Here is a 13,488-nt window from a genome sequence, read left to right as displayed (position 1 = left end):
CTTAATAAATTTTTCTCGTTAATAGTGAAAATGTTCAGGTCTCAAGTACAAAAATACAAATTTACTCCTAAGCCTTTCTTGGAGAGTAACAAAATAATCCCAAACTCACAGCATTCATATCAATCCCATTAGTGTATGACCAAGCATGCTGGAAGTACTCCTCCAGTCGCTGTCTTAGAGGGTTAGGGATCTGGTGTAAACGGATGAACTCTCGAACTCTCATCATCTGGGCATGGTAACGTGCCGTACCAGAGTACAACCGCTGGATGATGGCTGATACATTACCAAAAATACTGGCATACATTAGAGCTGAAAGAGATAGAGTAACAGAGGAACATAGTCAGACAAAGGCTCAACTAAAGGTGAATGACTCACCAGCAGTGGCTTCTGTTTGGGCTTTACTCTATGCTCCTTGTTGGTCCAATTGTGGCCTTGTGTTATATTATGATTTTAATAAATTTTGCTGTATTTTATTTTATTTGTTTTTTCATTTCTCTTCACAGCAGATCTATTGCATCTTTTCTATAACCCGTAAGCTTTACATAGAATTTGAACAATGCATGATTTTTTTTCCCTTTAAGTTATGTACATTGTTAATTATAGTGTTTTGCACTTTGCATATTTAAGGAAAAACATTTCTCTTTTAGAGAACACCCTCCTGCCATTGCTGGTTCCAGAAAGGATGAGAAAAAGTCATCATTCTTTGGTATAAAAGCTACTTAGAGCTTTATAGATTGACTAAATTTGCCTGGATAAGCCTAAGTCAGTTAGGCTTATTTAGTATGAATCGCTGTGGGTTGTTTTTCAGGCTTCAACCTTCTTCAATAAATAATATATACCTACTGTCTGACTTAGAATTACGCTTTAGGTTGGAAGAGAAGCCTGTGGAGGTTTTTTTACTGCTTTAACATTGATGGCAATGAGATCTTATTGTGTCTTACGCATTTTGTTTGTTGTTGTTGTTTAAGAACAAAAGTAAATTGTTTCACTTTTCTGAAATAGACAGAAATTCCTAATGGGGTGAACTAACCTCCAATGAGCATGACGCTGATGGAGAAAATCTTCTCAGAGTTGGTGTTTGGTGAGACGTTGCCAAAGCCTACGCTGGTCAAACTGCTGAAGGTGAAGTACAGGGATGTGACATATTTATCTCTAATGGAAGGACCAGACCCAATGATGGAATCATTGTAGGGCTTCCCCAGCTGATCACCCAGAGCGTCCAACCAGCCAATCCCAGCAGACGTTGACCGCTCCACGCTACCTATGGCATACCTAGGGTAAGAAGTCAAAAACTAAAACACTACTCATCAAGATGTGTAGCAATGTATTTTTAAAAAAACATATACTGTATACATATACATTTCATAGCTGTTATGCTAACTGTGATCCTGTTATGATTACTATGAATTTTATGCAGAACAATACATTATAAAATACGTTTACCATATGCAGGCCAACCAGTGGGCAATGAGAGCGAAAGTGCACATCAGGAGGAAGAGGACAGCTGTGCCATACTCGGAGTAGCGGTCTAACTTCCTGGCCACGCGAACCAGTCGCAGTAATCGAGCTGTCTTCAGTAAGCCAATAAGTGTGGTAGTCTGTTAGAAGTAGCAATATTTCTTTGTGACTAGATGAAAATGTAGGAATGAACAATAAAAATAATATAATGAAACAAATAATGACTGACTAGAATTTCTGTTTGCTAGATGATCTTTGTTTCTCAGTAGTCTTGAGAGGCCTTCCTCCCTACTTTCCTAACTCCTTTAACCTCCACAGTTTCCTCTTCCCTACCTCTCCCTCTGCACCTCCTCTAACCACCTCCTCCTCTTCTGATCGATAGATGAGGAGGTCAAAGGGAATGGCCGCCACCAAGTCGATAAGGAACCACCCTTTGAAGTAGTGAACTGCAATCCGAGTAGACTGGCTGACCACCTTGACAGACAACACAAAGCAATAAGTGTCATGTGACATCACGTACGTAAACAATATCATTCAGCTAGTTGTCTTATGTCATTTGTTCACCTCATCATTTGAGTTAACATATGTGGTCCTAAAGTTGATGATGATATCTACAATAAACATAATGTCCACTATAAGATCCACCACATCGAGGGGGGAACAGGAGTAACCACAGGTCTGCATGCTTGCCTCCTCCTGGTCACTTGAAGAAACATGCAACACATTTCAGTCATTTTTTTCAATATATGCCTTTTACACTTTCAGGTTTCTCACATAAAATGCATTGTACGTTTCCATTTGCTGCAGCGAGTGAGGTTACGTTTATATTATGTGACTGGGGCATGGAGGAACACAAACATGTACATTTCTTCCCACTTTTTCCTCAAAATTATCTCAAAATGTTTGCAAGTAAAAGCTACTGTCTGACAAATCAACCAACCTCAGGAGAAAGGTAGCAGAGTAAGGAGTGAAAATTGCTGTATAAATGACTAGGAGCAGAATCACCCAGTCCCACACAGCTTTGAACGGACTATAGTGAAGGATGGTCCACTTCTGAATCCTTGGGGTTTGCAGCTTGTACTCTGGTAACACATCATCACCCAGAGAAAGGACCTAGAGGACATTGAGAAGGATGTCATTTTTTATGTCGCTCTTAAATTATTGCTTCAAGCTGCATGAGACCAGTATTTAACCATTCAGTAACAAAAAGCAGGTTACAGTTTTGTAACATTTTTTTATGTACCTCAGTTTTAAAGCTGTGCTTCTTGAACTTTATTATACACAGCAAGCTTTCAACATTCATCAGCTAATTAATGTAAGCTGTCACCCACAAATTTTCAAATGCTTTAGATGTTAGAAACTTATTTTACACAGAAACACATGTAACACACATTGATTACTGAATAATTAAGCCGCATCAGCAAGATGAAGATTATAGAGTTTACACCCACACGTGCACAATAGGGAGGGAGCTGTGAACAGCATTGTTGATAAACAGCAGGTTTTCATCCCTGTCGAATCTAACATGACATCATTAAGCCAGAACAATAGCAGCACCAAGGGCACAAAAAAGAAAATTTTTATGCCGCAGTAACCCACTCACCTAATGGGTTAATGAGTAGGTAGGAACAGATCTCCTCTCTTTGGTTTTTAGATGGTCACTTGCCAAATCTGACAGACCATCCTGAGACCCAGTACTGTGTGGAACACTCACCGAGGACATGGTTCCAATCACTTTATCCTCCTCTGTAGTTTTCCTTTACCTTTGGCTTTGTTACACTGCTCCTGTTTGTAGTTTGTAGTTCCTCTTCTTTCTTCTCTAAATGACCTCTTCTCTCTCCAGTCAGTGTGCTAGAAGCCTTGTGGACGTTCACCTTGTTAAGAGTTTTTACCTGCTCCTTGAATAGTCCTTTTATAGGTTGGAGTAAGTTGGCTTTCAGTTACATATTTTTAAAATAGCGATCTCCTAATTCCCTTCAATGCAGTCCCTTGCTAATTCATCCAGTGGAACAAACACAGTGAGCCTTCAGCAGCTGGCCATCAGACCATCAAGTAATGAGAACATCATTTGAGTAGAAGTTGAAGGTTGAACTCTTCCAGACGATTATCTAGTTTCATTGCTATATTACTGAGTTAAAGTCAACACTGTTGTAGAATATTCAATCAGCGAGTTTGTAATCTTTCAGTGTCTCTCCTTTCTTACCCACACATAGATCCATGCCGCCTCTCTCATGACATCACTCCCCCGCTCTCCTCCCATTTTTTTTTCTCCTTCTTTTACTCTCCTACTTATTGCTTCATTGCTGAGCAATGAAAAATGTACATTCTATAAGTGAATACAGTCCACAGATAAGTGCTATTCAGTTTTCTAGGTTAAAATACTACTACTACTACTACTACTAACTACTGTAGAAGTTTACCATAGCTGTAAAATCTTAGTTTCCTAAATTTCTGACTTTTTTTGTTAATGTGAATGTCAGTACAAATACAGTAAAAAAGAAGACATATTGTCTCGGTGGACGTGCTGATGTGGAAATTTAAAAAGATGACAGAAAAATGTTTACACCCTGACTTTCTCCCCCCCCACCCCCACTCTTTCTCCCTCTCTGTCCTCACCCACAGGTATCATTGGACTCAAAGTTTGGTGTCTGTGATGGGCAGCTGCGGATCCAACCATCCTGCCTGCATCCAGTCCCTGGTCCTACCATCCTGCCTGTGCTCTGTTGTTGCTTGTTGTTGCTTGTTGCTGTTGCTGTGCTTTTCTATCTCTCTATCCTCTCACCCCAACCGGTCGAGGCAGATGGCCGCCCACATCCAGTCTGGTTCTGCTGGAGGTTTCTTCCTCGTTAGAGAGGGAGTTTTTCCTCTCCACTGTTGCTGTCAAATTAAATGCTTGCTGTATGTGGGATTTGTTGGGTTTAGTTGTGTGAGGTTTTAAACCTTACTTTGTAAAGTGCCTTGAAATAACTTTGTTGTGATTTGGCGCTATATAAATAAAATTGAATTGAATTGAACTTTACAGCAAGGAGGACCTATGTTTGAGACCCAGACTCGCCCAGATGCCTTTTATAGTTCCCAAGTTCTTTCTTGGAATTCCCTCTTAACTTCACACGAGCCTCACATTTATCACTCAATTAAGGGCAACTGACTAAGGATCTAACTGCTTAAACTTTATGTTTCATATAATTAAATGATCATGGCCTTAAAGCCTGATCTGTTAAAACTGCTTCAACTTTGTTTAGAGAACCAAGGTTATAGTGGATATATTCAGGTTTACATGAAACTGGGAGTGACAGTGTGTCAGGTTCTGGCTCTGTTTTTAGTTTTATTTTGAAGGCACTTTGTTTCTCTGTCTTATCATCATGTTTTGGGTTCCAGTTTCCACTTCCTGTCTTTATTTTGGTAGTCTCCCGGTTTCTGTTTTGGTTCCAGCTTTACTTCCGGTTCTCATTAGTCACACCTGCTCCGTATTAGTAATCACCCACAGTATACTTAAGCACCATCAGTCCCAGAACACTTTGCCAGATCGTTGCATGTGAGTTACCGCCATTTTCTGTTTCATTATCCAGTCCTGTCATATAGCGTGTACCCTGTTTCCGACCGTTGACTCTGAGCCTGCCTAGTACCCGTCTGTCTTGTCTGCCGTGATTACCTGCCCTGCATGTTGCCGACCTTGTTGCCTGCCTGTACTGACCCTTCGTGTATGACCTTGTCTGTCCCTGACGCTGCCTCGACCTGATCCTGTTGTAACCACACCTGATCGCCCGTGTATGACCCTGCTTGAACTGGACTTCGTTTCTGGAATAAACCCACCCTTTTACACCGTACGCATCGTGTCCTGGCGCTGTGCATTTGGGTCCTTTATTTGCCGTTCGTGACACAGTGACGTGAAGTGACTTTGCTGGTGTAAATGAATGTTATTTTGGATAAGGTCCACTGCAGTGCCTCAAGCTTCCAGATGTGCCCTCCCAATTATAGCTAACAATCGCCTATCCAATCAACACGCACATCCACACTTGTGCTGTTTCCACAATGACAGCATCATTTCTGACCTTGTCTCTCCAGCCCTTTGTCTCGGCAGTGGAGCTAGAGAAAATGATTTGAAGGATCAAACTATTATCTAATCAAATCTAGTACTATTGTTATTAGGAAAACACAAAAGACATGTGTCCAGTCCAGATGTGACACACAACTCAATAGGTTTAATCCTAAAACCAATTTAACCAACTTGTGTTTTATCTAGTAGTTTGGCTCACTAATGTTATTTATCACCATATATAAAGTGCCATATGTAAACTACAGGACAAAAGGCATCAGTAGGACATCATGATGTCCCACCCACTGTACCAGAGCAGATGACTTTCACAGCAGCACTGAACATTTGTAATGCGTCCTGGTCATGGCGAGTAAAATATAGCCATGAGTGGTGACCCTCTCATTAATCATGTGGACGAGAATCTGGCCCACTGCAACATTAACTCCCACGCTACTCTTTGCCCTTCAACTGATACACCTCAGAGTGAACTGTGACATTGACAGTAGTATTGCTGTGAGAAAGTCCGTCTCCCCTTGCCAGAATTTAAAGGAACGTCTGACAGGATTTCTGGAGGTTGATTCAGCACTCAGTACTACATTTAACTTACTACTTAGTACTAACGTACTACTCAACCTTCATAGTAGCTTCATCAGTTTGAGAGACCACAAATACATAATAATATTTGGTCAGTTTCACTTCACACCTAGCCTGAGTAGTCTTGTTATGTGAACAAACAGACTTTGTAAATGGATGTGGAAATAACACCTCTAGTCACTCTACCAACCACCATCACAGGATGTGCGGATATTATTGTCTTCCAACGAGCCCTTCTTCGAGGAAAAAGGGTGATACACTGCTGATACTGGACTTGAGACATTGCTTCTTTTGTGGGAGATTATCTTCTTGTGAAGTGGCTCTTTTGTTTCTTAATTGTACCACTCTGAGCTTCAGTTCAGGCTCACAAGGTTACGTTGGGCTATGTGTTTTTAGTTTTAGGTTTCTCAATTCTCATTGAGAGAATCAGACAGCATTATCCTGCTCTACTTTGTGTCAGTGTTTTGTATCAAACAACTAACCTGGGTGACTTTCTCAGTAACGTGGTGCGTCCTGTCGATCAGTTTGCAGGGAGGTCTGATTTCACCCGGGGGTAATGCCACAAACGCGTCAGTCTTAGTAATCAGTAGACTCTGGGTCATCTGCTGAGTGTGCGTAGACCACACACGTCAAAACAAAACAAATACGACCACATCTTAAATGATTACATTTTCAGCAGCCATCATTTGCTTGCGTGTGTAATTTTGAATATGTTTGCATCTGATACCTGACTGTTGGTTCTGCAACGCAAATCGGTGTCTGATGTCTGAACTGGCTCACTGCTCTTTCTAGTGGTTATCATACCAGCTGAACAGAAGAAGAGAGAGGATTAAAAGAGAGTTTTGGTTTATCAAATTTATGAAATGGAAATATAAAACATCTGATTATCAGAATCCGTGTAGTAGCAAGTTCATGGTAAACAATGATAACTTTAGAAGGCCACTGAGCAACAATAAGCTGTTGGTGAGAGTTTCGGCAGTTGGTCCCAAAGAAATGTGCAACTTCCAGATTACTGGAAACATCCCTTCCAATAATGATCTCCCAATGAAACCTTTTCCACCTGAAGAGCGTGAGCAGTCAGTTGCAGCCATTGTTTTGCAGGTGTTCCCACATCTGCAGGGAAGCTCAGTTAATGTAACCACTGGGCTTCTGGAACCACAGGATGGTGGTTGAGATGTAGTAAAAGTAATGCTATTACCAGTACAGCTGTGTCTCAGCTGCAGCCTCTTTTCCCAGTAACCCTGCCCACTCTTGACGTCATCAATGGAGGAAGAATGTTTTAAACTCCCGCAACTGCCATCAAAGCTGCTGGATGCAGGGTTGATGCCGAAGGGACTGTCATCATCTCCCTCTAGACCACTCTCATTCTCCTCTCTCCTAGAGAAAACGTATAGTTTTCACATGGATGTCAGATATCACTATCGTGTAACAGGTCACTTTTACTTTACTGAAAGGTCTTTTCACTAAGTGTAGTTTTGTAAAACTCTGTATGTACCTATGCAAACGTGAGGAGGCGAGTGGCAGAGCCACTGTTGGGGGTGCAGAAGATGAAGCTATTGGCAGACCTGTGTGAAAGATCCCCCCTCTCCTTCCTCCTCCTGCTGCTCCTGTTCTTCTGTCCCACAGAGAGCCTTCTCTTCTTTGTCTGTCTCCCTCACTCCGTCGCCTGGGTGCCACCAAACCGTCCCACTCTCCTCCGCTTTCTCCTTCCCCTCGTTGTTTCTCCTCCTCCTCGTCCCACAGCAGCAGTCCTGCTCCGGACTCGGCCAGCTGTTTCCTCTCAGGGAGGGACAGCAGTTTGTCCAGTGCCACAGACTCGTGACCAAGGGGAAGGAGTTCAGCACGAGGAGAACCCAGTTCTGTGTCCTGAGATAGAACATCTGAACTGGTGCTGAGAGAGCGAAGGAGGGGGCGCAGACGCTGCCGCCAAGCTAGATGGAGAACAAGTGCAGGAGTATGGTGATTGCATTGATCTTTAATTTAATAAACAAATCATTGGGAGATTACAACTCTACTCTTTATGTTGCTAAATATGCAGAAAACCTGTGTTGGTCAGAAACAATCCCTAGATATCCATGCTGTTTTGTATACAAAGCACTGGGAGGCAAATGGAACTAATTGTAAATGTTTGCTTTCCATCACTGCCTACTTTTATTAACACTTTCTTTGCATATCATGTTGTGAATTTCATTTGTGAAGTCCCTGAGTACTTCTGAATTCTTCCATACCCATGGTCAACCAGGGCAAACGCAGCACTCTGTTGAGCTCTCTGGCTGGTGAGCTGTTAATTGGTCGGGGGTCAGTGGGGAGCTCAAAGTTGAGAATGAACATGATGACGAGGCCATCTTCATTCTTCACTGGAACCACATCTATTACACAGTGGAAACACACTCCTGCCGGGACAGAGAGAAACAAACTAGATGGATGTGACTTGACTTGACATGTGACCAACTTCTGGTTCAGCCACAGACAAATAAACCTGGAATGTTATGTAATTCGGAGTATTTCCTCTAGATGGCAACAACAGATAGAGATATTAACATTGATACTCAAGCTTAAACCAAATACAGCGGAGTTCCAAAATGATTCAAAGCCCTGGCAAATTCTGACTTAAAGTTACTTTCATTCAACCAGCAAGGTTTTTTTTTCTTTTGTTTGACCGAAAAAGACTCCCAAAAGATAATAAGACTATGTATGAGTGGCATCATTGTGGAAAATATTATTTTCTTTTATTTACATTTAACAAAATGCAAATAAAATAAAATAATAATAAATAAATGGCTATTACAGCAATCACACATTTTGTATAATTGCTGACCAGCTTTTTGCATGTCTCTACTGGTGTTTTTGACCATTCAATTTTAGCATGAGCTCCAACCCTTTTCAGGTTGGAGGGTCTACGAAATAAAGGATGCGGAATCTGTCTGCCTGTCCTTCCGTCTGTCCTTCCGTCTGTCTGTCTGTCTGTCTGTCTGTCTGTCTGTCTGTCTGTCTGTCTGTCTGTCTGTCTGTCTGTCTGTCTATCTATCTATCTATACAAATAGTATATTGTATAGCTTTTGTTACAGACTCATTAAATACAACATGGTCAACAAGGAAATAAGGACTAATTTTCATATTCACATGTAGTTAAAGATTAATAAGTTAATGAAAAAGCTATGTAGAAGCTACGAACTACGTAGTTCGAACAGCTTTTATAAACCAATATGTTCAGCCATTCACTGTATTTAATGCAGTGTAGCTGCATGTATGTGTGTGTCTGCACAGTGGGATTGATTTGCGTGGCTACATTCTACCTTTATAATCACATCACCATGACAGGACCACACCATCTGCTATAGAGCAGACACACACAATTGGGAAGCAGCCAGGCATGTTTCCAACGTGATAATCCTCAAATTGAGAACAGATATTGAGCTTAAGGTTTTAAGGTGTACTGACCTTTCGGAAAACTAAAATTACTAGATGTCTGAACTTAATGACTGATTACAGTACAAGGAAGACAACAATAATCAGACAGAGTTCTCTGAATTTCATGCAGGCGGGGGCAGAGGAGACATTAATAGTTCAGGAAGCTGAATCAAGCTTTCCGCTAATATATAAAAACATTATCTCAGGAAATGACATATTTCTGTTATGCATTCATTTTGATCTTTATATTTGGAAACATTCCGTCACTCTACGTCATAAAAACCTTGACCTTCTGTGTGAGAAATTAGTGTTTAAAACCTTTTGGTGTAGCACTGCGTAAATATCACATAACCATTATCCAGGTTCCTAGCTTTAGTTAGATGCTGTTCTTGTTTTGTGTATTTTTGTGTGTTTGCAGTCATACATAATCCACTTTATGTGGAGCCTCAGTTTACGAAGTTGTACAAGTCACTTTTTAGCTCCTTCGGTGAAATGACTCCAGATGACTCCTAATAAACCAAAGCCATAATAGCCACGGATGTGATTAAAACAAGGCATTTTAAAGTATTGATGCTTAGTTGGACCTGACAATCTGGTGTTTGAGTGTTTGTCTGCTTTGGCTTCTTTTCTACTAAAACAGGCCAGACATTCATTTCGTTTACAGTTTTCTAAATTCTAGTTACAAATAACTGTTATAACCTTCTTCAAACTACCTTCTTCTGCTTCTGCCTATCAGGGGTGTGTGTGTGTGTGTGTGTGTGTGTGTGTGTGTGTGTGTGTGTGTGTGTGTGTGTGTGTGTGTGTGTGTGTGTGTGTGTGTGTGTGTGTGTGTGAGGTCGGTGAAGGTCGGTGCCTGTCTTTAGGGACAATGGAATAAATAGGATCACAGTTTTCATTAGAGCATAAGTACCACATCAGCCAGAAGATATGATAAACTAGCAGATAGGAGATTAATAGAAACAGTCACCAAGATTATCCAGTTGTCCCTCACACGCTGGCGCACACACATTCTGTCTCCCACCCTTTTGCCCAATGCTGCTCTACCATCTTCTACATTTTAAATTTCAAGAGTCACTGAATAGTGAATTGAATTTTATTGTATTTGCACATTTACCCTGAAGTTGCTTCTGTTCACAGGCTGCAGATACTGTTTATTTATGGATGTAGAATACTTTTAATTCCTTTCTAGAGCACAATCACTGCAACATATTCAACCTATTTTACTTCCACATATATATGTATAGTGATAAGTAAGACAAGTAAGTGATCTATTTACAACTTCCAGGTTTTGTGCATAAAGAAGCACAAAAGCCACAAATAGGTACAATACAATACAAACATTTTTTAATGAAACTAACCCATGTTGATCCCATGATGCTCCCTGACAGTTCTTTACTCTTGTTTTCATATTGTTGTTTTATAATTTAAGGACTAGATTACCAATGTTCCTGACCATTTTATGCAGACACTTAATTAAAGGTAGTTATTTTTTTTTCTAGCTACTAAGGTATTAAAAAATTACTCTCTTGTCATTGTCTTATTTGCACATTTACCAACAGTTTGTGTGCAGAAACAGATCCTCTCTTCCTTCCAGGGTGACCTCAGTCTAATTCATTTAGCGGGAGAAGCTGTGAAGGTCCACTTTAATCTCCATATAATCACCATGTATTCGCTCTACGTTCTCATTTTAATGGGTGACTAGCTTAGGGACTTGCAAAGGGTATGACAGTCAAAATGGTGAAGCAAACCAAGGTGGCACATTTGTAAACTATTCCCATGCTCAGATGTGTTTCTATCTAACCACCACATACAGTTCTCTAGCTCACTCTACTCCACAAAGATAGTTATTGGATAACTGAGAACAGTGAACAACATTGTCTTAAGTCAATTAATAAAGAGAGCATCTCTAAATTACTGGCTGACTGAAATCTTATAAAAATGGTAAATGATTTTCTCTTTAGCACTCCTCTACTGTATTAGTACTTAAAACCTAGAAGGCCTGCAATGGAACCACAGAGCTCATGACGGCGATAGCTCTGCCTCCTCCTCCACATTGTCCACTGTCATCTCTTTAGAACACCTCGTGACTATTTCATGACAGACACGGGCCAAGCTGACCACTTAAAGTTGATGAACTGTGGGATAAATGCATGAATGTGTTATTGTCCCAATTGCTCTTTTTTGTTTGTTTGTATGAATGTGAGTCTATTCCCCTTCTGATTGATAAGCCTAATTTCTGGTAGGCGTTAGCATGTTGCGCTCTTGTCGCCCAGGCCGTGAGTTCAATTCCCTCAGAGGGGGGTTGTGTCAGGAAGAGCATCCGGTGTAAAAACTTGCCAAATGTATCATGGAGGATAGAGCTGAAAGGAGTTACCTACAGTAGAGATGCCAAATTCTAATTAAAATAACTAAACCTATGTCATTCCAACATTTCTTTATTTCCCAAACATTTTATATAAAGTTACAAAGATCAGAGACAAATTCAATCTTGTGAGTCCAATTGAAAGGACCTTTGATCAAAAAGAAACTACTCCCTTGGATAGTCGTATTTTACATGTTATAATAACACACACTACTCCCATAAAGTAGGAAGACACTGGTGGAGACCAGAAACACCGGCAGAACTGTGTACAAGTGAATGAGAGAATATCTGAACCCGCCTAGTTTCAGCATTGCTGAATCAGCTTCATTTTAGTCTAGTACTGTAATACAAAAGCTAAGAAGACTGACAGTGGCGAAACGAACACAACCATTATGAGAAGCGCCGTATTGGCTAAATCCACTGCTCCTAAATCAGTCTGCACTGTCTTATCTGCCTGCACTCGGGTGAAGTCATTTACCCTCTGGCCTCCTTGTCCTCAGGCAAAAGCAATAAAGTGGAAACTGCAGAAGTATAATTAAAAACATAATAACAAAGGTGCATGTCAGCAGCTGCTAGGATGACAGATTAGATATTAATAGATGTAATTTTCCTGCAAGACCCTGAGGGAAAAGTTTGTGTTTATTTCAAAACAGACGGCTGATTGTTTTACTTGAATACTTTTTATAATCCACAAAGTCAGTGTATTTATTTCAATCTAAGTTCTCAGCAAATAACACATTCATTTAGAGTCTCATGATAGCAATGTTCAGTATCAGACAAAGTGAGATGGCTGTTTTTTACCCTTAGCTCCATTTCACAGAAGGAAGTCTGGAAGGTTTCTGGAACCTGTGGCTACCTTTGTGTTGCAGTTCACCTTCCGCTTGCATGTTTGTTCTGTGTCATGTCTTATATCTTTGTTTTGTATGCTGACTGAACAGGACCATACCGTCTTTGGTGTAGAGGCAAATCTCCACCCTCCTCTCCTCTGCTCCCAGCAGAGCTTTAGCCATCTGGGCCACCGCTGGTCTCTTGGTGTGGGGTCCGTACAGAAAGCTACAGGTGCAGGGCTTCTGCATCACCTCCGCTCGGGTGTAACCGCACATCCCGCAGAAGGCGTCGTTGCAGAAGATTATAGCACAATTTTCCACCTGCGCGTTGGCGATGATGAACTTCCGATCTGTGGGTGAAGGTGACAAACTTTAAAAAGAGGTGAAAGGTCCGGGTGGTTACAAACGTTTTGCATTTCAGAAATTCTGAGGTCAATTATGTCATCATTTGCAATTTGGATGGACTGGATGGACACTTGACTAGGACCACAGCTGATTTGAATGTATTTGCAAACATTCATTGATGGATACAGATATAAAGATAATTGTTTCCTTTAGCGGATTTTTAATCAACACAGTATAATATTAACTAAAGCACTTCTAGGAGTGAACTATAAACTACTATAAACTATAAACTACGGGATTCTTGTACACTACTTACTTTGTCCCTCAAACTTGCGGATGATCGTGTCTAGAAAAGTGTTCTGCGGCGCCACATGGCCCCGTCTCACCGGCATGGTTTACGGTCGTAAGTCGTCTCTGGCGCTGATTGGTTGGAATCCGATTTGTTTCACGCTTTT

At 40.9% G+C, this 13,488-nt stretch overlaps 1 protein-coding gene and 1 long non-coding RNA gene across 4 annotated transcripts in view; one reads left to right on the top strand and one right to left on the bottom strand.

Annotated features, from left to right (window-relative positions):
- The window catches only part of LOC121201772 (uncharacterized), a 20,650-nt gene extending 16,183 nt beyond the window's left edge, over window positions 1-4,467 (top strand). Inside the window, exons 5-10 of one of the 2 annotated variants that reach the window (XR_005896881.2) lie at window positions 648-706; window positions 1,003-1,122; window positions 1,192-1,277; window positions 1,453-1,576; window positions 1,841-1,974; window positions 4,081-4,467. This is a non-coding gene — a long non-coding RNA (uncharacterized LOC121201772). The remainder of the gene's footprint in view (window positions 1-647; window positions 707-1,002; window positions 1,123-1,191; window positions 1,278-1,452; window positions 1,577-1,840; window positions 1,975-4,080) is intronic. The other variant, XR_008693033.1, reaches the window with a different exon arrangement.
- The window catches only part of LOC114844362 (potassium voltage-gated channel subfamily H member 7-like), a 25,555-nt gene extending 12,067 nt beyond the window's left edge, over window positions 1-13,488 (bottom strand). Inside the window, exons 1-13 of one of the 2 annotated variants that reach the window (XM_029131684.3) lie at window positions 13,350-13,488; window positions 12,808-13,038; window positions 8,317-8,481; window positions 7,584-8,019; window positions 7,287-7,465; window positions 6,816-6,895; window positions 6,571-6,693; window positions 2,399-2,571; window positions 2,023-2,161; window positions 1,792-1,932; window positions 1,444-1,598; window positions 1,031-1,272; window positions 110-309 (exon numbers count right to left, since the gene is read on the bottom strand). In XM_029131684.3, coding sequence (XP_028987517.1) covers window positions 110-309; window positions 1,031-1,272; window positions 1,444-1,598; window positions 1,792-1,932; window positions 2,023-2,161; window positions 2,399-2,571; window positions 6,571-6,693; window positions 6,816-6,895; window positions 7,287-7,465; window positions 7,584-8,019; window positions 8,317-8,481; window positions 12,808-13,038; window positions 13,350-13,425 — 2,340 coding nt within the window. In that variant the 5' untranslated portion in view covers window positions 13,426-13,488. The remainder of the gene's footprint in view (window positions 1-109; window positions 310-1,030; window positions 1,273-1,443; window positions 1,599-1,791; window positions 1,933-2,022; window positions 2,162-2,398; window positions 2,572-6,570; window positions 6,694-6,815; window positions 6,896-7,286; window positions 7,466-7,583; window positions 8,020-8,316; window positions 8,482-12,807; window positions 13,039-13,349) is intronic. The other variant, XM_055503697.1, reaches the window with a different exon arrangement.

Source organism: Betta splendens, chromosome 17 (assembly GCF_900634795.4).
Source record: "Betta splendens chromosome 17, fBetSpl5.4, whole genome shotgun sequence".
NCBI lineage: Eukaryota > Metazoa > Chordata > Actinopteri > Anabantiformes > Osphronemidae > Betta > Betta splendens.
This window is presented reverse-complemented; position numbering and strand designations above follow the sequence as displayed.